Below are 25,758 nucleotides of genomic sequence, written 5' to 3'. Positions count from 1 at the left end.
ATATCAAATAACAAAATTTTAAATTTGTTTGCAAATGTAATTAAATCAAACACAAGTAAAATTATTCGTGTTAATTTCTCCGGCAGTAGGTATTATCGCGCATCGAGTACCTACCTATGGAACTAAGCCAATAATAGTTTTGTAAAATAGTGATATGCACTTACCCCGGGCCCGGCCCTCCCTGCGTGAGGTCAAACACTTGTCGAGGGTTCAGATGCCACTGGAACTTCTGGAGCAGCTTGGCGCCCTGGTTGCCGCCGCTCTTCGGATTGATGAACACCAACACCGGTTTCATGTTTTCAGCAGGTATCGGTTTGATTACAAATGTTTTTTGCTCGTTTTTGGAACTCTTTCCACTCTTTTTAGAGGCGTTTTTCTTCTTCGGAGATTTTCTTAGTGATGATTTAAAGCTGCCTCTTCTTGGTAGTTTGACAATCCACGACGGTGGGACGGTTATATTGCATTGTAAACCTAATAAAATTAAATTTATATCTTAGTACATACCTACTTCACATATTCTTATCAACATTCAGAGCGCTGATAAAGGAGTAGGCAATAGAAATAGTCACTACAAATGCAGCTAGCTCTAGAAATAGAAAATTTGCTTAATCAATACTTTGTCGATATGATTGAAAAAGAACGTACCTAAGGCACGTTTTTCCTATAATGAATTGAGTATAATATACAAACTTTTGCGTGCCAAGATATCTACGTACTCACCGAGCGAACACTGCTCTCCTATTCTTTGCAGATTGAAGCAATTTTCCTTGTTGTGGTAGGCGTCCTTGCACCACGAGCAACTCAGGGCCACGATCTCTTTCGAGCTAAACGACAGTTTCGGTTGCAGTGCCTGGTGACAACAATAAAGTAATTACGACGCCGTGTAAAACCCAATAAAATTCATAATTCGTCAAGATAATAAAAGAGCTAAGGGGTTGTGCACAAATCACGCGAGGTGTTTTCGGCTACTTTTTGACCCCCCCTCCCCCTTGGTGATATTTGGTGAGGTTTTTGGTTACCCCCCTCCCCCCACACAACCTCACGTGTATTTTTTTGAAATTTTTTCATTCGACCTAATTTTAAGATAAATTTGTATATAGAAAATCTTGTTTATTTTTCTATTTTCGTTAAATAGACTCACTATTTTGAAGTGCAGAGTGAAGATTTATGTTTAACGAAACCGAGAAAAAGTATCTACTCATGTTGTAGGTTTTTTTCTTAGTTTCGTTCACTGTAGAAAAATACACGTGAGGTTTCCTTATACCCCCCCTCCCCAACGTGATCTATCGTGATTTTTTCGTGACCCCCCTCCCCCTATCGAACCTCGCGTGATTTGTGCACAGGCCCTAATCAGCGTAGAAGCATCTGTGGACATAGTTTATACGCACAATCTCCGAGTCATGATTTATCTCATTAGCCGTGTCTACAGAGTTCTGCGATTGCGTGCACCCCCAGCAGCAACGGCGCCGCAATGACTGACAACAAAACAACCATACAAAACATACAACATGCGGTCAAACACATAGAACATAAACAAAAAATCTAATAAATGCAAGCAGTTACTGCGAATTCATCGTTACTCGCATGAAAAGCGCGTGAATAAAAGCAATGTGACCTAGAAACCCCGTTTTCTACGCTTGAAATCGTGCTTACTGTGTGGGCGATATGCTAACACGTCATTAAAAATGAAGTTTTAATTTCGCGTTGAGTCGTGGCTTGCCGTGTCGCGTGTGAGGCACATGCAAATGATTGCGACGGACGTGACAGCGACGCGAACTCGCGGCTCACACCGCTCGGGCTGCGGGTTCCTATTTGAACGCTCGCCCTTGTCATTATTCGTAGAAGAAACCCGTGCAAAACCGTATACCGGGGTAAAACCGTAGACTGCCCATATGTCTGTCACTAATTCATATTTTGCCGCGCTTAATGTATATGTTAATGTCGTCCGCCAATAGGAGCAATTCATCAGCAAAAGCTAGAGACTGTATGCACGCGCTGCGTAAAAATATTCAAAATAGTTGTTTTTTGGTGTGTTCAATGTTATTTTTCGATATACTACTGAAGCAGTTTTAGAAGGATAAGACTTGTAATGAGCTGAGTTACTGATTAATTACATTTAACTGTGTGTCTTTTGTTATAGTTACCGATAATTCATAAGAGTAAAAAATCGTTTGCGTGTGTAGTTGTGAGCGACTAGTTTGTACTTGTTACCCTCGGGCCACAAGCGTATGCGGTGAAACCGTATATTATACGATTTTGACCTTAACCTTTTGACAAATAAAATGTATTTTATTGTTTTAAACACTGTCAAAATGCAAAAGAGCAACTAATAGGCAAGAATGGGATGTAGAGGCAACGAAAAAATCAATTAAACCCAAAAAACCATTGACGACAATACATGCCTGTACTGTCTTGAAGAATACGGTACAAGTCGCGTCAATGAAAATTGGGTGCAGTGTACAGTTTGCAAAAAGATGGGCTCATGATGGCTGTACCGGTTACGACTCAGAAGAGTAATGTTAGTTTCATATGTATGGCATGCATTGCTGATAACTAGCTGCCGGGTCAATATCGTATACGGTATACGGTTTTGTACAGGTGTCGGGTCAAAACCGGAAAAGGCAGCGTTTTTGTTTTGTTATGAAAATTTCATTTTTTATTAAAGTTTTCCTAATTTTGTTTGTGGCATGATTTGTTCCAATTAACTAAAGAAACGTGTTTATTTGATTACTTGGTCTCTTTAATTTCTACCCTAGAGCTTCTAATCCTTAGCTATACGGCATTGGCCCGGTCTCCCCTACTTTTAATTTTTCTTGCACCTATTACTGCTTGTTCTCTGTTTGGTCCGCCTTTTGTACAATATTTACTGTGCAATAAGATTTAAAAAATAAAATAAAAAAATATGCTTAGCCTCGCTCTTGGCCCAGTTAAATTAAGGGTTTCACCTCGGAATGAGAGATAATAAGCTGGAAACTCGTATACACCTTCGTTATGACGTATTAAAGGTTCTCTTAAAAGTCATCGCATATACCGTGTGCGCGTCTGCGATCACTTTTAAGAGAACCTTTAATACGTCATAACGAAGGTGTATACGAGTTTCCAGCTTATTACCTATCTCTCATTCCGAGGTTGACCCCCTTTTTAGGCTTAATATGGCTGGCCTATCTGCCCCACAATGAAGCATTGAGCGTTAAACATCATGCAGGCATCGTGGTTTCATGACTGCATAATGAAAGCCCGTGGATTACTACTCAGCACGCCTATTTGGGAATAGTGAAACTGATTTTCAAACAAGCCGCCGTTTTGTTTGCAGCAATAGATTAGTTGATAGATATTTTGATAAAACCCAAAACCTATTCGACAACATAAGCTATGCCATATAGCAGCAGGAAGATCTCATTAAATGACTTATCGACTTCAATTCTGCCTAACAAACTATGTTTATCGTACGTAATCAATAATTAAGGATAATCAGCCTAATAAATGATTCATTATCAAGCTACGTCTGAGGCTGACGTTAAAGGCTTACATAGGCCTCACCGCGGAGCCGCGTATCAGGTCATATCTCCAGTATTCATGAGCACATTAAATTTGCAGTCACGCGGAAGATGTATGTGTAGCCATGCCGGCCGCACGCACGTTACGTCCGCAGCAGGGACCGGAACCGGTTACCTTAACCGGGGTTTTTCATAGGGTTATTTTAAAAGTGGTTATAAAAACCCCTACCATAACGGTAACCGTCTGATAAGGTAACACTTTGATTCGGTAACCGTATCAGATCGAGTTAACCTCGGTTACCGGTAACCGAAATAAAAACCCAGTCGATTCAGTTACCTCATAATAAGGTTTTGAACCAGTTCAAACGATTGTAATCTTTACGCACACTTAAATTGAACTTATTATTGAATAACCGTGGTTGGCATAGGCGGTCTATTAAGTCTCCAGCACAAACATGTTTTTTTGTCGGTAACTTCGCTTATTGTCAATTCAAACAATATTGTACTTTGAGTCCTTAAGCTAAAATTGAAAACATTATTGAGCGATTACAGTATTACTTTGGCGCGACAGCCGCAGCGCGGCCATTCCTTTGTTTATCTTTATACCTGTGTGTTCTTATTGTTTTTGTTCATTTCGGAGCAATTCTAGTTTGGAATTTTTAGAAAAGGGCTTGCTGCAAGTAAACACCATCCTATCCTAGCAATATTTGCTATTATTTAGTTATATTTTTAATGCTACTTAGATATTATTTTTCTATTTTCGGGTTCATACTTGGTATGTACCTACAGAGTAAAGACTGATTTAAGGAAATATTTTAACCTAACTAGTAATTTTACTGGTAGGTATAGTTTATCTTTAGATAGAGTGATTAAAAAAATCACGTTGTGATAAAGATACATGCGTTAGCGGATTGTGGTAGTGTGGTAGATATTTAACCATTATTGACAAATGACATAATAGGTAGTTATTATGGGCTTATTTTATAATAAGCAACTACTTTTAAACGTTTTCAGATGCGGTGAGTTGTGTCAGCTAAAAGTCGTAATTTACCTTGTTTTGCTTAATGCAGCGAGCAGAAATATATATATATTATCTATAGCAGTGATAACCTTATTTTAATACTTCAAATCTTTCATTAATACCAGAATTCATTATATTTATTGAGTATCTGTAACATTGGTACCTAGGTGAAATAATTTTGATTAAATTAAATAGATACAAACTTAGTAAGCAGTGTTGGGCATTCAAGAATAAAATCATTATTTGAATAAGAATTCCTAAGAATAAAATCATGTTGATTTTATTTCCGTCAAAATTATTCCAATAATTTTGATCGGAAATAATAAACGTATGTGAACAAATTTAATAAGAATAATCTCATTCTTAATCAAGTAAATGTAATCATGATTTTATATTCTTAATAATATTCCTGGATTAAAATGCAGTCTGGGTGCCGTATAGATAGAAGTAAATAATAATAGTTTCTTGTCTAATTTATACCTAATATTATTACTTTAATTTACTGCCGCATAGTCTTTGTATTGGTCGATACCCGTATTGCTTTTAATGTGATAACTAAATCATCAGGTACAATTCAGCTGATCTGACCGGATGGTGGATAGCGAAACACTTCAATGGCTCACTGTGCCTAATTTAATGTAAAAAAATAAAATACCGGGCAAGTGCGAGTCGGACTCGCGCAGGAAGGGTTCTGTACCATTGCGCAAAAAACAGCAAAGAAATCACGTTTGTTGTATGGAAGCCCAACTTATATATTTATAATATTCTGTTTTTAGTATTTGTTGTAATAGCGGCAACAGCAATACATAATCTGTGAAAATGTCAACTGCCTAGCTATCACGGTTCATGAGATACAGCCTAGTGACAGACAGACGGACAGCCGAGTCTTAGTAATAGGATCCCGTTTTTACCCTTTGGGTACGGAACCCTAAAAAAGGTGTTTTTAAAGGTATGATAAGGAATAGCTCGATATGGTGTATTCCTATTTCTCTCCGCCGGGCACAGATGGGAATAGGCATTAGTATGTAGTTTCAGTGTCCGAGTTACTACCGAGACTCATTGTGTTTTTAAAAGTTCAGCTGATATTTAAAATTTGCATTCATTATTAGACGGATATCAATAGGTATTAATATCGTTTCACACACCGCCTACCGCACGTGTCTCAAATCACAAATACTGTCAAAAAATTCACCACGCCACGACTAAATCTTATTGTTATTGCCAATGAGTAATAAATGACGGTCTCAAGTGGAAACACGCCAAATAATACAATACAATAATTCATGCTGCGATCTGCGACTTTCTGCAAATCTAGTGATAAGCGTAGGACTCTTTACTTACCTGCTGTAATTTGCTATCTCATTCACTTTCCGTATGTGTGAAAGAGATAGCATACGTAAGACCTCAAGGCTGATAAGAATAATAAACAAAATACATACTTAATTGGCAAAGGAATATACATTGAACCATCATAATTATAATTTCGCAGTTTACTTTTTATGTAGCTTCATTATCAAATTATCATCACCGTTTCGAAAGCTCCTAAAAAAATGTACCTACCTATCTATCACAATCACAACTTTTACGCTAAAAAAATTCAAATCAATCCGACCATTGAAAAGAGGAGTGAAATTTATTTTACAAATTATATACATTGTACTACAAAAGTTAACTTAATTCAGAATAACATTCTAATTGAATATAATGCAGAAAGTTGCAGGTCGCAGTATGAATAACTCTGTCACTGAAACCACATACTAAACAATACATGAAATGAATGAAATGAACGAAATGAACGAAATGAACGAAATAAACACAATAAATACAATAAACAAAATAATCAAAATAAATAAATAATATTAATCATATAAATAACATTAATAAAATGAATATTATTAATAAAATAAATTACATTAATAAAATGAATATCATTGATAAAATAAATAACATTAATAAAATAAATATTATTAATAAAATAAATAACATTAATGAAATAAATGAATTATAGTAAATAAATAAACAAAAAAGTAAAAAAAAAACAAAATTAAGAAAGTTAACAATTAATAAAACAACTATTTTTTTTAGTATTTTACTGACGGCACATCACTAAATACGGATGTTGCAAACGTATAAGCAACCGATAATAAAGGTTACCATAACCGAATAAAAACCTGTTAAAAACCCCTAACAAAAACCCTATCGCGATGGGGTTTTGAGATTAACTCGGTTAAAGGTTAAGGTTACCGTTTCAATAAGCTTACCATTACAATCAGGTAACAGTATGATAGGGTTACCGAATGATACGGTAACCGAATCGATTGGGTTACCGAATGGATAGGATTAAGCGTAAAGAGGGGTTTTCCGGTCCTTGGTCCGCAGACGATGCTTCATAATACATGGTGTCCCATAAGTGACACGTCACAGTGACACTGGAGGTAGACCAGGCCAAGAGGACCGAAACCAACTTAACATGACCCCAGTAAAAGTGGCACGGTTTTCGAGTTATTGCCAAATTAAGGTGTTTCATGAATTTTGACCGTTTTTAACATTGTTAGTACCATTGTGCACTTGGAAAGGTCTCGAAGTTAATTTTTTTTATGTGTACGGCATCATGAATAGTTAATTAAGATAACAGAATTAGTTTTTTATCGATAAACAATGTAAAATGCAAAAAAGTACGAGATGGCTGGGGCTATAATACCCACGCTAGCCCAATGCGGATTGAGGCCTTCACATACACCTTTGAATTTCTTCGCTGATGTATGCAGGTTTCCTCACGATGTTTTCCTTTACCGAAAAGCTAGTGATAAATATCAAATGATATTTTGTACATAAGTTCCGAAAAATTCATTAGTACGACTGGTACGAGCCTGGATTTGAACCCGCGACCTTCGGATTGAAAGTCGGACGTCATATCCACTCGGCCACCAGCACCACCGCTACATGCTTCATAAGACGGATAATCTGAAAGTAATGATAGCTTGGCGCAAAAATGAGAGATGAATAAATAAATGATTTGCTTGATTGTATGAATGGGTAAGAGTTCTTAATTCTTGGGATTAGTCGCCAAGCGGACCCCACGCTCCGGCTCCCATGGGCCGTGGCAAAATGCCGGGACAACGCGAGGTAGATGATGATGAGGTAGTAAGTACCATATGAAACAGTTGTATGTATGCACTAGTTTCGTGGCAGTGTGGCGTCGTAAGTACGGACAGTATGTATATGTACACGTCATAAATGTTATTGATTACCACTACTGGTGTTTTCACATTTATTGATTTTTTCGATAAGGTGCATAATCGTTTGTTGGATTATTACGTAGGTACAGGGCAGGCTGACGCAACTAGGAACAAAAAAAGGTTTTGTATGGACTATAGTGACCTAGCCATAGCCAAAAAAACAAAATAAAACGTCAGTGCTATTAGAGATATCTGTCATGTCAACTGTCAGCCACATTGCTTTGTTGCTTGTCATGGCGGTTCGTAGGTTTTACTTACGCATTTCTTGCAATTTATTTTTTAAAAGCTTTCGTTATATTCCAAAACAGGCAAACGTGATAAGAACATACAGTGACCCCTTTATTCATAAACGTTTACTAAAGTTGACAAGCCGATAATAATCGTTTGTCCCTTTCCGACGTATTGGTATGATGGAAAGGGACAAACGATTATTATCGGCTTGTCAACTTTAGTAAACGTTTATGAATAAGGGGGTGAGTCTATAGATTTTGTTTAAATGCCACCGAAAACTAAGTTGTTTCAGTGCGAAATATGTGGAAATTGATACACTCGCGAAAATCGCAAAAAAGGAAGTTTATGGCGAAATTTCCATTAGATGAAGACCGGTAAGTATTGCTTTAGATACTTTTATTCTTTATTTATTATTCTGGTGTAGCAGGCTATAAACACATCGAAAATTAGATTTTTTATATCCACTTTCATTGTGAACTAGTGATGTACTACAAGTATCGATATCGACTGCAGCCTAATTTTTTATCAATGTAAATAAAATAAAATTAGTGAATTTCCTGGTGGAAAATTATTTATCATCTGTGCATTAATGGAATGGACATTATATTATATATTTTTGGAATCTACTAATAGGGGATATTACTGCAATGTTCTGCCGCCAGGGTGCAGTACTACCGACTCCAGTAAAAATTCATAGACTAACTTATACATACTCTGCCTTAAACTGTTTTTTGGCAAGTTTTCACAGACTATAAATTATGACATTGATGCATCAAGGCGGTTTGTTAACAAGGGCCTACCGGTAAACGCGAAAATCGAAATTTAGTTATCTGCCTCTTTATCGCTCGAATATGCAATAGTGATAGAGAGGCTAGATAACGAAATTTCGATTTTCTTGTTTCGCGGTAGACCCCCAGATTGGGACAGATAGTGGTAGTGGCGCTATCTACGCAGAGTTTTGCGTAATATTCCCTATTATTTAAGATTTTAACCTAAAATATAAGAACATGTATGTGTGTCTGTTTTAATTATTAAATGTTTTCAGATGCAGACAGTGGGTCAAATAAGTTGTAATGGAAGACTTTATTTTGTTATTCAAGAATAAAATATCGTCGTTGAGAATGCCAAATCCGTTATGTGCACGCCGGTCGCCTGCCATGTACATGGCAGGCGGCCGGCCGGCACGCTACCGCGTTGTGCTTTAATTGCGCCCTCACAGCGCAATATCTGCACCTACATTGTGGAGTGGCATTCAAACTGGAAAAATCTCCACTTGCTTTGGCGTGAGTAGAAAACTCAACTATGTGTGTGTAACGAGCCAGATAAACTGCGAATAATGTCAAATCAAATAGAGATTTGAATATCACCCAAGGAAAATAATTGTAATTTTATTAAGGAATGCGGACTCTACTTTTCCCTTGTCGTAAGTGCCCGGGGCGTTCGTTAAGAAGAATTAGGGTATTTGACTGTATTTAAAATAAATTACTTTACACCATGCATGAAATAAAGCATCAGAAGATTAATAGAGAGACGTAGACAGCAGTTATTTTTAGACACGATTTCTATTTTTAAACCTGTTTAAAACTATAAAGAGTAGGTAATTTTATCATGACGTCACATGCCAGTGTTTCATATTATAAATTCCATAGTACCAAAATCGTTTTGACTGTTTGAAAAAAGAGACTGAGTTGACTAGTACATAGTCAATTAATACCCTAATGGTGTCATAAAATCGGAATATGCCATTTGTTTTTATTTTTATTTTATTGTACTTTACTTACACATGCCGTTTGGAGTTGGAGCGTGCGAACATGCAATGCAGAACATGCTCATGACACGATACCCAGCTTTTTTGTGGAGTTTACTTCCAATTACAACCCACGTAGGTAACTTTATACTATTGTGATAGGTAAATACGCAATAAGATACTAGTCTGCCCACGCCATAGCAACCCGTACACGCGTAGGTACAGTAACTACCTGTAGTGTGCAATTTTATAGTAAATTTTTATACTACATAGATTAACTCGAGTAAATAATGTATAGGTAAATTTATGACTAATTACATTTATGTTACAAGTTTTTATCGCTGACTGTACTTTTCTTTCTACAAGCAATTCATATTCATCGATATAATTCTAACAACCCCAAACACAATTAAGTTTGCGTTGCTTTATCACACAGTGTCCGTGGCCGTCTCCTGTCTCCACCATCAGATCAGCTCCATATGTACCTATTCAAAATTTCAGCTCAATCGGAAATCGGAAAGTGGGTCAAATTTAGTTTCCAAGATTTGACCCACACTAATAATAAAAGTTTGGCGTAGGGATGTGACGACCCCATCGCCCGCTGGTTTTACCAGTGCAATCAGTCAACGCAGGGCAGCTTGTGGCGAGCTGTTGGGGATTAGCGACCTCACGTACCCGAGTGCTCCTGGGGAGTTCTGTTACCCGCAAGAAGGGTGGGTGGGACAGGATTCTCTGCCTCTGGCTTGCCTTAGCCGGCCGGCCAGAGTGGAGTCGTTAGAGCTATAAGCTCCAGGGGTGGAAGTGAAATATGCATAAGACGCGAGTTGGCACAGTGGCTGTTAACAGCCACTGGGTAGAAAGCGGCGCACACCTCTCGACACCCCTGAGCCGCTCACACCGGTGTTGCCCTTGAGCCATCCTAGATGTCGCTTTTTGTGGGGGCCCATCTTGTGAGGGCGAGTCACCGTCTGCCGGAAATAAAATTGCATACCGTTTTATTAGGCAGGCGTCCGGTTTTTTTACCCCATAGCTCAGTACTTAGTCCATCGCTTTCACCCAATAACCTAGTTCATTTTAGATTCCATCAACTCTCAATAGCCCTTACACCCTGGCGGGTGCTGCCTCTGCGTGCGTGCCATGACACGGGCAAGGGCAGCATCCGCTCGGTGTACCCCTTACATTTCATTAAAGTGTCAAAAGGGCCTCTACGTGTTGGCTTCGGCTCCGCGCATGCCTCCCAAAGGTCCGGAACACCATTGTTCCGTGATGGGAAAGACATACAAATAATATTAAAGTTTGAATATGTTCTACATGACATTAAAGCTCTCCAAGGGGCCTCTACGTGTTGGATCCCCACGAAAGCCTATCAAAAGACCGGGATTTATCTTAGTTTTATCTTATCGTACTCATGTTTAGGAAAAGTCAAGGTAATATTTTTCGCCTTAGTGGTAGACGCCATGCATGCAGCCATTGCACATGCACTGTTGGTCCTAATAGCCAGACGTGAATTAAGCACGTAGGTATTTCAGACGGTAATAGGAATTAATGTAACGTTTTCAGACAAAAATTGACAATTGGCAGCCTAATATCAGGATTATTACTTTTAATTTAACTAAATGGAGTACAAATAACTGTGAATGAAAATAAGTGTAGGTATTATTTTGCTGTGATTAAAGTGACTAATTAAGTTTCTGTGTAATCAGTCCTATTTAAATTTCCACTTTAGCGTCATTTTGGATAGGTAGCTGGCTTTCAAAAGTTTCAAAAGTTTAAAATTGGATAGGGCGAACGCACTTCAAATTATATGAAAACTAGCTTTTGCCCGCGACTTCGTCTACGTGGAATTCGTGACAGCAGCTAAAGTAGGTATAGCGCCTGGATAATGCTAATAGCAATCATTCAATTCGCGCATTGCTTACTTCAATTATTAGGCAATGCATTAACTCTTTCAATTCCAACCCCCTTTGCACTCTCTTCAGGGATGATTTCCGACATAAAAACTATCCTATGTCCTTCCCCGGGACTCAAACTATCTCTATACCAAATTTCAACTAAATCGGTTCAGCGGCTTAAGCGTGAAGAGGTAACAGACAGACAGACAGACACACTATCGCCTTTATAATATTAGTATGGATTTACCCATCAAGTTATTAAAAACTTATTTTAAATTAAGTAGATCATAACGTTACTCGTAAGCGCCAGCATAGACAATTAAGTATGTACCTAAAGATTTCTCTTGGAACAATCATTTGTATGAGAGGTATGGTTAAACTAATGAGTTTTAAACTTGTTTAAAAATTAATAAGTATTAATTAAGCTTGAATTTTATCACAAATACATTTTCGCTAAGCTTGCCTTAAATGGGTTTTTATCCATGTTATGTATTAAGTGAACAGCGATAGCAAAATGGGCTAAGGGTACTCTATTCTTACGAATAACAAAATTTGAAATATCCAAAAACCGCTCCTATATATATTTATTAAAAATGGAGTGTTTTAGTAATAGTTGTTATGTTATGAGTAGATAGCGAATGACTCAACCTATCTGCCGTTTGAATTTGGCAAACGATGTACCAAACACCCTGTATATTAGCATGTGGAGGGTTGTTGAATAAAATAATAAACCAGTGTTAAATCAGTGCTAAACACGGCGCGCTCGCTACGGTAGGATATACCTCCTACTCGTATACTGTACCTTCCTAATTAACCTAATAAAAAGTTGGTCTTAGGGCATGGTTTTACCTTATCTACTACATGTATGGGGTACCTATTTAATATTAACAGCTTAGTATTTGATAAATAGTCGTGTTGCTGATTTTGTTTCATACAAAAGCAAAAATATATTCAGCGCAGAATTTTTAGTAAGTACCTGTAGAAAAACCAGCCAAGTGTGAGTGGGACTCGCGTTTCTAGGGTTCCGTACATAAGTCCGACTCACGCTTGACTGCATATTTCTAATAGGTTTTCCTGTCATCTATAGGTAAAGAACTATTTTGTGTATTTTTTTCAAGATTTTAGACCCAGTAGTTTCGGAGATAAAGGGGGACCATTCCGGTCATTTTTTGGCTATTTTCTCAAATAACTTCAAACCTACGTTGTTTTAAAATTATAAAATTTAATGCCCATCTTTGGGTCACTAATTTACATATGTGTACCAAATTTCAAGTTAATTGGTCCAGTAGTTTCCGAGAAAATAGGCTGTGACAGACGGACGACGGTTCCGTTTTTTCATTTTGAGGTACGGAACCCTAAAAATGTTAATTACTTTTTTGGCGCAAATAAAGCGAGATGAATGAATATGCCGATACTTTGACGTAAAGCTTCGTGTATGTATAAAAAGCTGGTTGCATTTGGGCAGCGTTTTAATTAACTGTGCGACTACTCATATTACTCATATATACAGTGGGTGAAAATGACGGAAGGCGGGGCGGGGCGGGGCGGTGGCGGGGCCGGAAGCCTGCATGCCTCGCAGTGAGCGCGAGTGGGCCGGTCATGACCTCGCCGCTCATTATTACTAGAGATGCACCGGATATTCGGTTACTATTCGGTATCCCGCGTATCCGGCCATTATTTTAACAACGGCCGGATACCGGATAGTGGCCTACTATCCGGCCGGATACCGGATAGTAACATTGCTTGGTTTCGGAGTTAACAAAATTGGAATAAGAAACTCGTTTATTATTTTATAACAATTTAAACATTCCACTCGCTTGCACGCGCACTCATTTCGTTTCGAACCTATACTAGAAATGACTCCGCACGAACGTTCACTACGAAACAGGTCAAAACCTGCACAATGCACAACTGAAAAACCGAAATGTAGGTATAGTTCCGCCGGCCGAATATTCGGCGGCCGGATACCGAATATTCGGCCGATGGACAGGCCGAATATCCGGTATCCGGCCAAACACCTACAGCCGTATTCGAACAATGAGATACGTCAAATACTAGATATTGAAACGATATGGATTGGATATGTCAGTGTCAAACAAGTGTCAGAATTGACGTTTCTTCAAACAATAACGTCACTTTTGACACTTGTTTGACACTGACATATCCAATCCATATCGTTTCAATATCTAGTATTTGACGTATCTCATTGTTCGAATACAGCTGCTATCCGTTGCATCTCTAATTATTACTTCATTAGCATCGACACACTACTTAAACCGCGTAGAATTTGTTAGGCTTAGAACGCAATGCGATTAATTTCTTGCGGTTTCAGTCTAATTTCTTGCGGTTTCAGTCTAATTTCTTGCGGTTTTAGTCTAATTTCTTGCGGTTTCAGTCTTGCAAGTGCCCGCACTTGCAAGACTGAAACCGCAAGAAATTATGAACCTTGCCGTACGTTACACTTTTTGCGGTTCTGAAACCGCAATAAATTAATCGCAGTGCGTTCTAAACCTTTGGCTCTATCTTCCTATGACCTGCGGGCTCAGCACGGTTCCATTTTTATCGACTATCACTATGCGCGTCCCTTTCGCACTTACATACTTGTTAGAACGTGACAGGCATGGCGACAAGGGATAAAAACGCGACCGTGCTACGCCGCCTGGAAGCATTTGTTTTGTTTTTTAATTTGGAACCTCGATAAAAGTTCAAAATTTGATTGTGGACTACGTCCAAAAGTTCTCTAGGGATACAGGAGAGAGGGGCTCCTACCACTCCACTTTATCCCTCATTTGACTTATTTAGGGGATGATTCCCATTGTAATTAAAAATCCAGTACTTAATCCAGTTTATTAATTTATCTGTATGGAATGCATTAGATTTCCATTTTATAGGTACAATACATGTACACGAGTCTCTGTGAAAAATTCTTTGTGTAAAAGAGCATTTGCATTTGCATTGCACTTTTTCAGTTAAAAATGTGCTCTGATATATGTAAATAAATATAAATTACTTTTCTGAATCAGCCGTCACTGTTTGAATACGGCCCCATAAAATATAAATGATGTAATATCCAGTTTCAATTATTCTGAAATTACACGGAACTTCCACTCGCCCGCGGGCCGCGGGCCCGAAGGTCCGTCCACCTGCCGCCTGCCGTTAGATACCTACCTTAATTTATTAACGACCTAATAAAGCCGAATTTGTCCGAGGACCCTCCTTCTAACTCATTAACGGACAACTGGAGCTTCCTGAATTTCAGGGACCTTTTACAGTAACCATGATTGTCTTAATAATTATTACGTGTGTGTTAAGAGACTGTCGAATCGATGTTTGAGGTAAGTAAGTATTTAAATTTAATTTCGCTTTTGCACCTCAATTCTAAACGTAAGACGCGATACTTACTGTATTGATCGCTTCGTAATCGCAAAATTCGTACTCCAATACTAAAGCTTTCACCACTCTTTCTATTTTCTTAGGAAACTGATTTCTCAAATAAAAAAATATCTCCTAGTCCAATGTCTCCTATTATAATATAATGAATATTTGATTGAATTAAATTGGTAATAGCTAGCGTACTTACTCGTAGATAGATCAATTAACGAAGGCTTAACATTGAATACCGGCATCGAGTTCAGTGCCCTGTTTATCAAAACCTTGTAACTTGTAATACAAGTGGAAGTCCCTGTTTGACAGCTTTTATTAGAAAGGGACTTCCACTTGTATTACAAGTTATAAGCTTTTGATAAACAGGGCACAGGTTGCATTTGAGCCATCTTACAATTTTTGTGGGGCTCCATCTTGTGGAGGCGACTCACATAATGGCAGAAATAACATTGCATACAATTTTATCAAGCAGGCGTCCGAATTTACATCCCAATAGCCCACAATTTAGTCTATTGCTTTCACTCAATATGTACTAGGCCATTTTAAATTCCATAAATTCTCAATAGCCCTTACACAGCCATGACACGGCTATTTATACATGTATTTCATTAAAGTGTCAATAGGGACTTTATGTGGTGGTTCGGCTCTGCGCCCGCCTCCCAAAAGCCCGGAACACCATTAATTGTTTTGCTATGGGTAAGACGGTGTTCTGCCTTTTCGCAGAACTATTTTTGGCGGAATTTCACTTTGACAACTAACGATTAGCAAATTTTTGTATGACAACGTTTCAATTGGTAGAATTATTGTAAAGCAGATTATTATAACGCCTCTAAACTTTTGGAAGACTTATCATTTGTCAAATCTTTCACTTGGTCGAACAACTCTTGGACGAATAACGTTTCGTTGAAGCTACAGTTCGCTTTTCATATATTAGGCAAGTTACAAATACCTAAGAATAAGATACATACCAAAAAATCAAAAATGGCCGAGTTGTTGGACTTTTTATAATGTATATTTTAATATTTGAAGCCAGTGGCAGCGAGTGAGCGAAGCGAGCGAGCAAGACCTTCCTGGGCAGAGCCGACTTGGATATGGTTAGGTTAGAAGACTAAGGCGGGAGCTTTGCTCTCGCCTTAGTCTTCAAGGTTATTTTTTTTTTCAACAACCCAAAAAACGTAATTACACAGCAACTTTCGTGTCAATTATCTCGGCCATTTTTGATTTTGGAGAAAAGTTATTCCTACAAAACATGCTTATTTTAGCATATTGTCTACGATTACTTAAAAAATAGATGTTATAATGACACAACATCCATCGTAAATTTGACCAAGTCAAACTTTCGGGTCAAATATCTCGGCCATTTTTAATTTTAGAGGGAAGTTTACTAAGAAAGAAGTGATTATTTCATCGAAATCATGTAAATTATTTTAAGTGTTTTGAAACCCCTATGTTTTTTCATTTTTTCAAAAAAAATTCTAAGTCCCTGAAACGGCCCCCCTTTGGTACAGTCTGACCAACTAAAACAATTGGTAAACAATAAACAACTAAGTGTATATTATGCCAACTAAAACATTCTACGACATGAAAGTTGGCATTTTGAAAATTTACATTATAAAACACAGACCAAACGTTTAGTTGGTAACTGTGCGGTAGGGCTTCCAATACCGGGATCCCGGGATCCCGAAATACCGGGATCCCGTCTGTTTAAACGCATTTTTCAATACCGGTATTTTTTAATGCAATACCGGGATCCCGGTATTTTCAAAACAAGGAAAATATGCCGATTATAACGTTTAAAATCCATTAAAATGATCAAATTCGGCTGTATCAAGAAGATTACTTGCCCATTTAATTAAAGAAGATCATTTAATTGAAACAAGATCTGTGCATAGGTATGTGTTAGATAAATATTTGGTGATGAATTCTGATGTTCAGGATATGATATAAGCATAATTCGTTCTTGAAATTTTATCAAAAAGTAGAAAGAAATTAATTGCACACGAATTTTAGGTGCCAAATTTGAATATTTATTGGCTGGTTTATTAGGTTGAACTAAAAATGTGACTGGTGAATTCAACAAGGCGGATAAAATGATTGCCAACCTGGAGGGTGAAATGATAATTATTGCAGATGGCGATTATTGTTTAATATCCGAAGCCAGGCGTGGCTCACTCCGCGATTTCATCGCTTTGCAACAGGTAGCTACAAGTACATCCGTTCCACACCAATTTTGGTGGCTAGCCATAAGCCGCGCGTGGCGCTGTCGCCACCTAGCGGCCATATCTGTCCTGATCGTAACAGACGCATTTTGTTAGAGAATGAGTCTTCTGTACCTAGTACTATTATTTAGAATAGAATAGAATAGAATAGAAAATATTTATTTGCTTGAATACGTAACAATCAGATCTTATAATAAAAATAGGTAGACACAGTATTCAGTCGACTCAACATCAACATGCAAAATATTTACAAAATCGTACATTAAGGTACTAATTTACTAATTATTAACATGCATTCATTAAAACAATATAGTAATAAAACAATGTCAATGAAATTAAAATTTTAAAAATAAAAGTATTATGATTATGATAGATTTAGTGAAAAAGTTAATTACATATATCAAATACAAATCGGCAATTGTCATTTTATACATTACGTTTTAAATTTTAAATAATCCTTAACACTATAAAAACAATGTTCATGTAGCCATTCAGTCAATTTTACTTTAAATACTTTCCCATTCAACATTCTGAGCTCTTTGGGGAGGTTATTGAATATTACAACACACATATTAAAAGCATTTCTCCTACATATATCCGAAGTACAGGCTGGCTGGTATAGTAGATGTTGGTACTGAGCCCGGAGTTGCCTTGCAAACATTTCCTCGCGCTTTATAAAGTACTCCGGGTGGTTTATTGTAAAAAGACATACTTTTAAAATATACATACAGGCTAGGAGGAGTATGTGAAACTTTTGGAAAAGAGGTCTGCACGTGTCATCAAATTTAACGCCACCCAATGCTCGTATACAATATTTTTGGATAATAAATGCCCTCTGGACGTCAACAGAATTACCCCACAGTAGCAGGCCGTAATTAAGGGTAGATGACACATATCCATGGTAAGCTGCTAACGCAGCTTGAGTGGAAATTGTATTTTTAAGATTTCTTAGAGCAAAAACAAATCGCACTAGTTTAGAACATACTGCATCAATATGACCTTTCCAGTTTAAATGTTCATCAATAATCAAACCTAAGAATTTGGCACTATGAGATTCTACGATTGGAGTATTATTAAGATTAATAGTAAGATTCACAGTTAAATTTGAATTATGATGATGAAATTGTGTAAACATAGTTTTATTAACATTAATATTGAGGTCATTACATTCTGTCCATGTATTAACATCTGCTAATGCTTTATTTATGTCCGATTCATAAGTATTCACGTCAGTTCCCTTTACCATTAAGGTAGTATCATCTGCAAAAATTATACACCTTTGCGATGTTGATTGTGGAAGGTCATTTATATACAATAAGAATAACAAAGGGCCCAAATTACTCCCTTGTGGCACCCCTGTCCCATTGACACGACCATGAGATCTAAACTTTATCTTTAAAAGATTGTTCCCTTCTGTGATCATTCTCGCAATTTCCGTGCACTGTGTTCGGTTGCTCAGGTAACTTTTCATCCAATCTAGAACATATCCTCTGATACCAAGGCATTCAAGCTTGGAAAGGAGTTTCGAGTGATTTACACAGTCGAAAGCTTTGCTCATGTCAAGAAATATACATGTGACTGGTAATTTGTCATTTGTAGCCTCTGATATGTCCTTGATAAATTCGAAGCAAGCCAGTTCAGTTGACCGCTCTTTACGAAAACCAAATTGGTCTGGTGATAGAATGTTATACATAGTTAAGTAATCAGTTAGTCTCACAAACATAGCCTTCTCCATAACCTTTGAAATAACAGGGACCAAAGTAATAGGCCTATAATTATTTGGGTCTTTTCGGTCGCCTTTCTTAAATAGCGGCTTAACAATTGACAACTTTAATTGTTCAGGAAAAAGACCTTGAATAAATGAGAGGTTAATTAAGTGCGCCATGGGACGGCATAAATATAAAGCATTACTTTTAAGTAAGATGGTTGATATGTCGTCATAGCCACAAGACTTACTGTTTTTCAACGACATAATCAGTTTAAACACTTCTTGGTCATCAACAGGCCGTAGAAACATAGAGTTAGCATGATTGTTATTGCAATTAATTTTATAATGAGGTCCATTAAATGAAACATGTTTTTTTACTATATCTATGAAGAAGTCGTTAAAAATATTACAGATGTCCTGGGGATTATTGTATGTCATATTATTATAAGTCAAAGAATTAATATCATTGTCATGGTCACTACAAGAGCTACTATTATTAATCAACTTCCAAGTCGCTTTGCACTTATTTTTGTTCGATTGTATGTACTGATTACTGCGCAGCTGCTGAGATTTATGTATACATTTTTTCAAAGTTCGGCTATACCGCATAAAATGAGTTTTATTATATTTATTATCATTATTTTTGTGCCTACAGATAATATATAACTTACGTTTTACATTACACGATTTCTTTATTCCTTTAGTAAGCCAATTTAATTTCTTACGCCGGTTGCTCACCCGTACTTTTATTAATGGGAAGCAAAGATTAAAGAAGAGGCACACCAAATCGTAAAATATTGTAAAAGAGTCCTGTGCGTCATCACCATTTAATACATCCGAAAATGATAGAGCCGCAAGGCTCTCCCTAAACTTACGTACATTGTCACTGCTATAATCTCTTTTGTATTCAAACCAGGTAATAAACGACTTAGTTTTTTTTACATTAAAAGTCAGAAATTGGGCAGTGTCATGGTCGGATAAATAGAGACTGCGAGTAAAGGCTTCTACTTGTTTAATGTTTGAAGCTATCTGATCGAGACATGCATTCAGTCTAGTCGGTGTGTTTATATGAAGTTCAAAGCCATTACTTAATAGGGTGTCCATAAGATCTTTTGCAAACGATGTTTCCTTTAAAATATCAATATTCCAGTCACCACATAATATTATTTTTTTCTTTTTAAATTTAGTAGTTAATTGAAAAAGCAGTTTGTTAAGTTTGTGGAAGAATAATCCTATGTGGGCTTTGGTGTTCTCTGGTATCCTATAAATAACTATAACTATAAGGTCTAATCCTAGGATTTCTGTTCCGCAGCATTCAAAAAAGTGGGCTGAGGCTAATTCAGACAAAAATGCGATCGGTTTAACCTCCAGCGATTTTCTAACAAGAATAGCAGTACCACCTCTACCTTTCTCTCTACAATAAGATGACGCTAGTTTTAAGTTGTCGAATTTAATATTATCTCCACAGTCAACTTTCACAAAAGTCTCACTGAAGCACAAAACATCAATATCGTTATTAGACAACTCCTCTAACGTTAGTTGTACTAGATCGAGCTTACTTAACAACCCTCCAATATTTTGATGCATAATTTTAAATTTGTGTGTTTCCGGGTGATATCTAATTTTCTTATGCACGAAAAAACTCTGATGACCTATGAGGAGAGTTTTTGCCTGCATATGGGCTTGAAGAATGAAGCGATCTGTTATTATCCGTCTGAATTATCGTTATGAGATCAGAAATATCATGAAAAACCTCCCTCATGCCACGGCTATTAACCCTACCTGAACTGTACTTAAACATACTATAGTCATAATTAAGATTGCGGTTGCTGTCAAGCAGGTATGCATATTCATGTTCATAGTTATCAGTATACAATAAATGGTTAAATGTTTCCAGTCTCATGTTATACACCCTGCAGTAATTATTAAGTTTAAATGTTGGAGAACAAACAATTATATTTGTATGTTGCAGGCTCTCCAAACTTTTCCTTATGTTAAGAATTAAATCAACATAATTTTTTGTTTCTTTAAAATCTTCCTCGCCTATGAAAATTATACAGTAATCTTGCTTTGTGAAGTTCATCAGTTTAGTTCCTAAGTTTTGTAGCAAGTAACATATGCCAGCGGCCGGGTACAGGTAGTGGCACAGATCATATTCTGCACCTAATTTGTAATAAGCGAGATTAGTAATTCGGTTATATATATTATTACTTAATATACAATTTTTTTTTTTTGGAGCTGTTACCTCTGGATTGTGACCAGTAGCGTCATCTAGCGAAGAACGTGGAGAGTTAACTTCGTTCAGCGGTTCCGTGGAGGTTCCAACAGTCACTGGTTGCGACTTCGGCGATACAGTAGTGAGGGTGGGGATAGGGGCAGTCTCCATAGTTGGCGCTTGTGGTGGCAGTCGATCATCGTTTTTTACATAGTCATTCTTATTATTCAAATTGAAGTTGGTTTTTGTGTGATCTTGATCAACATCGCTATCATTTAGAGTAAGATTTAGTTTTGACTTTACTAAGCTCTTTTTACGCTTTTTGCTAGACGATGTTTTTCCATTAGATTGACATATGTGTGTCAATTTGTTTATCTTATTAGAATATTCATCAATAGTGGATTTTAAAGATGAATTTTCCAACAAAAGATTTTCAATTTCTTGTTCAGCGCTCTTTAGTTTATCTTCTAGTTGTCATTTTCAACTTCATATTTTTTATCTTCTCACGATCACTTCCAAGCATGTCGGGGCAACTTTTATTTAGGTTTGCTTGACTCTGGGACAAATTGTCCAGAGAAGATGACGAGGTATCGTGGTCCTCAAGGTCTGACAACGATTCGAAGGAGTTGTGTGTTGATATATTTACAATAGTTTCTTGCCGAGGCATTACTTCAAGTTCTTCAGGTTTGTCGGATTTACTTTCGGATGTTACTCTGTTATGTTTTGGCCTTAATTTAATGTTTCTTGCGACCGCACTTTGTACTAATCCTGCACTTTTTTTTCCCGGTGATTGATTTGAAGATTCAGGTGACGAGCAGGACGCTGGCGGCAATATCGGCCGACGACGATGCGTGACATTGTTATGATCATTTAGGAAGCATACACTGTTTGTATTTCCAACACCTATCTCAGATGCGGAGCATGGTGCTACTGGTGGCGGATATGCTGCATTATCTAAACGTTGAGCGTCGATGCTTGGAGAGGCTGGTGGCGGACTTTCTGCATTTTGTAAGCCTAATTTAGGGTTTTTCGGCGACGCTAGTGGCAGACTTATCGCATCTTCAGATCCTTGAGCGTGGACGCTTTGAGATGATGGTGGCGGACTTGATGCATTTTTTAGGTCTAATTGAGGGCTGCCATTTGACGACGATGGTCTCGGACTTGCCGCATCTTCTGATCCTTGATAATTGACTCTGGGTGAGGCTTGTGAGTTTGGTGGCAGACTTACCGTATCTTCTGAGCCTTGACAGATGACTTTGGGTGAGTCTTGTGAGTCTGATGTTGGACTTGCTTCATATTCTATGCTTTGATCGTTGACGCAGGGTGAGTCTAACGGCGGACCTGCTGGGTTTCCAGAGTCCAGCCGAGGATCGGTACAGGGCAACGTTTGCAATGGATTTGTGGATGTTTGTTCCCCAGTTGGGTTTGTGTTACTTACGAAGTCTGTTTCACCGAGAGGAAAGTGGGACATAGGTGTAGTGGGGGTCACTGGACTACTTGTTGAGTTTGCACTGCATTTTTTCTTCCTGTTAGTAATATTCTGTGCATCTATTTTAGTTATTTGTTGTGTAGATTTTTTTGCCACTTCTTTAGGTGAGTTTATCTTATTATGACCAGCTTTTGTTGTATTTGGAACGCATTTAAAACATATCCAGTTTTTCTTACTTTCACTTGACATTAAATAAACTTGGCTCTGTTAGCGCACTCTGTGTCATAAACTTTTTTGCACTTTGAGCATTTCAGAATGTCTTTATTTTGAAGACTTCTTTGGCATTTGGTACATACTGGTGCCATTTTGTTTATATTTGCCAATTTATTTATCGACTCAAACACAATCGATTTTCGAATAATCGATTATTGCAATATAATCGGATTTCTGAACGCGTCTTATAATGTGGCAACACCCAGATCTGTCATTTGTGACACTGTCAGTGGCGACCAATCAGCTGTTCACAGAATCGTTAGTAGGTTACGACTTCGTTAATATTCGTGGTGAATAACGGTGTTATTTTGTGTTTTCGAATGTAAACAGAAGTGTAACGGCTACAATAAGTATCTTACTGGCCTCGTATTTCATTGAATTCCACTTTAAATGTGTAGTTTTTTCACAATTCGTATGAGACGTAAGTACTTTCGTCTAATGCTGCTTACACAGCCACCACAAAAACATCTTTCTCACTATTTGGCAATTTAAAATTAGGAGCTCTCAATAACAATGTTTATCTGGCTAGGGTTGCCATATCATATCTTATTCTGTGCCTAAGCTAAGGACATACATATCTGGTGTTGTGGTGTTACAGTGAGCCTTTTTTTAATAAAACTCAAAAAAATTAAGCGATTCATAGTCAATACCGGGATCCCGGGATCCCGGTATTGATGAAGACAGTTTCGGTATTAATACCGGTATTGAAAGAAGTCCGGTATTTGGAAGCCCTACTGTGCGGTTGGCAAATAATAAAAAAACATTTGATAAGTTGGGAAATGAAAATTCGGCGAAATAAAATTCCGCCAAACGTGAGTTGGGAAGTGATAATCGGCCATACCATTTTCGGCGATAAATAAGAGAACCAACCTAGTCGTACTTATTACAATGATAACACTTTGTTAAAACAAATTCTCCCGCCGCACGGTGAAAACGGATTGTCATGCGGTTTTCACCTATCAATAGAGTGATTATTGAGGAAGGTTTAGGAATATAATTTGTTAAGGTTTTGTGTAACACGTGGGAAGCCGGGGCGGATGAGAGACATACATATAATACGACTGGTTCTCAAATTATATACCTAAACCTTCGTCAGTAATCACTCTATTGAAAGGTGAAAACCGCATGATAATCCGTTTTCACCGTGCGGCGGGGGACTTTGTTTTAACAAAGTGTTATCATTATAATAAGTACGACTAGGTTATATACTTACCTAATAAAAGCTCCGATAGTAACTAATAGTAGAAATAACAAATTCGAGCAGTAAAGTAAAAAATATTTATTAATAATAAACTAAAAAGTAAAAATAATGAGTAAGTCCGTAAAAGTATGGCTGGGGTATGCTATTTAATTAAGATATGAGGAAGCATGTATGGTAGTATTGATATTGGTTGTTGATGGTGGTCCCACACCGGTGGTAGTATTGATATTGTTTTATTACCTATATTGTTCCTGTCACACAATGTTATTATAATAAAAGCCAGTGTGGGAGCATCATTATGTATGTTTGTAATATAATCTAGAATTAATTTTACCTCCATAAAACAAAAGAAAATCACACAGTAGCAATTAAAAAGTACCGAGCAATGAATTCGTGCAAACTTGTATAAAAATGATATAAATAGGTATATTACAAAAGCAACACATTATATAGCATGCTTAACTCGTTCGCGTCTTTCCTGTAGACATCGCAAAGTTAAGATAATCAAAAGCCAATTTTTGCGCTGCATCCTTACAGGCGGGATACATTTTTTCAGTACCTACTTGAGACTCAAATTAGAAAAACGTGATATACCCGGGCCGTCAACTTTTATTGCATTGTCCACAGAAGAGACCTTTTTCTGAAATAAGTTTGCACACAAACTACACAGACACGGTATAATGAAGCGTTTAAAATTGTTCGAGGTCACCCCACAATTTTACTTTTCTACAACATTTTAATTTTACTTGTAAAATGCGACGATTTGAGCAGCACAACTGAGTTGTAGGTACCATCGCCCACACTGTTAACTAACAGTTCGTAAACCTTATTACAAAACCCACCGATGTCCACCGATGGACAGTTAAGAGTGTAACTACTACACTATGTTGTATTAGGTATAATAGCCCAGGCACACCACTAAACCTTAATATTTATATTTTTTTTAAATTACGCGAGTACCGGTCGTAAATAATGTAAGTAGCCGCAACTGAAATGAGCGGTCGCGCTCCCATACTAAATTAGAAATCGGAAGTGCTGATGATGTGCGGTGATCTCGGTTGTGTTATGTGCTCCGTCTAGTCTAGTAGTGTGTTTATGTAGTACTGACCTTGCCGCAAGCCTTGCACTTGCCCTTCTCGTTGCGGCGGTGCACCCAGTGGTGGTGGGTGACGGTCTGCTCGCGGTACTGCCGCACGCCCACGTCGCGGAAGGTCGGCTTGCACGCGAACGGGTGCCGGTCCAGCAGGATGTCGATGCACCCTTGGTGCGCGATGATACGGCACGCTGAACATCTCATACGGGTACCGAGTTTCTGTTCAAATTATACATGTATTAGGGATTGTCTTTCGTTAAAAATCTAGACATAATAGTGACTCGGTAGCTAGTAGCTACTTGTTCGAATATCCTAACTTTTAAGCTCTTAATGAGTTTTAAATACATTGCCACAGTTTGGTTCCCGGATAATTAAAATTAATTCGACTCAAAATAATTATGTACCCTAGATAAGTTAAAAATGTTTCATTCGAAAAATAATAATATGTGTATCCCATTAGCTGTAAACTGTTGACATGTAAAATACTTATATTTTATCAATAACAGATTGATTGATAATTTCTTAAATTGCCTAACTACTAGTACTAGGTACATTACTCTTGCAATGAATACAAACTGAGAAAAACTGTTATTTTATTTTAGTTACCTA

The 25,758-nt window shown here is 37.4% G+C and overlaps 1 protein-coding gene across 5 annotated transcripts in view; it reads right to left on the bottom strand.

The window, feature by feature from the left end:
• The window catches only part of LOC134806778 (eye-specific diacylglycerol kinase-like), an 86,716-nt gene that overhangs the window by 49,774 nt on the left and 11,184 nt on the right, over positions 1–25,758 (bottom strand). For 4 of the 5 annotated variants that reach the window (XM_063780116.1, XM_063780118.1, XM_063780120.1 and 1 more), the window contains exons 2-5: positions 25,165–25,368; positions 1,389–1,475; positions 721–850; positions 165–471 (exon numbers count right to left, since the gene is read on the bottom strand). In XM_063780116.1, the coding sequence (XP_063636186.1) occupies positions 165–471; positions 721–850; positions 1,389–1,475; positions 25,165–25,368 (728 nt within the window). The remainder of the gene's footprint in view (positions 1–164; positions 472–720; positions 851–1,388; positions 1,476–25,164; positions 25,369–25,758) is intronic. The other variant, XM_063780119.1, reaches the window with a different exon arrangement.

This window comes from Cydia splendana, chromosome 3, assembly GCF_910591565.1.
Source record: "Cydia splendana chromosome 3, ilCydSple1.2, whole genome shotgun sequence".
NCBI lineage: Eukaryota > Metazoa > Arthropoda > Insecta > Lepidoptera > Tortricidae > Cydia > Cydia splendana.
The sequence above is the reverse complement of the archived record's forward strand: the minus strand, read 5'-3'. Positions and strand labels throughout refer to the sequence as shown.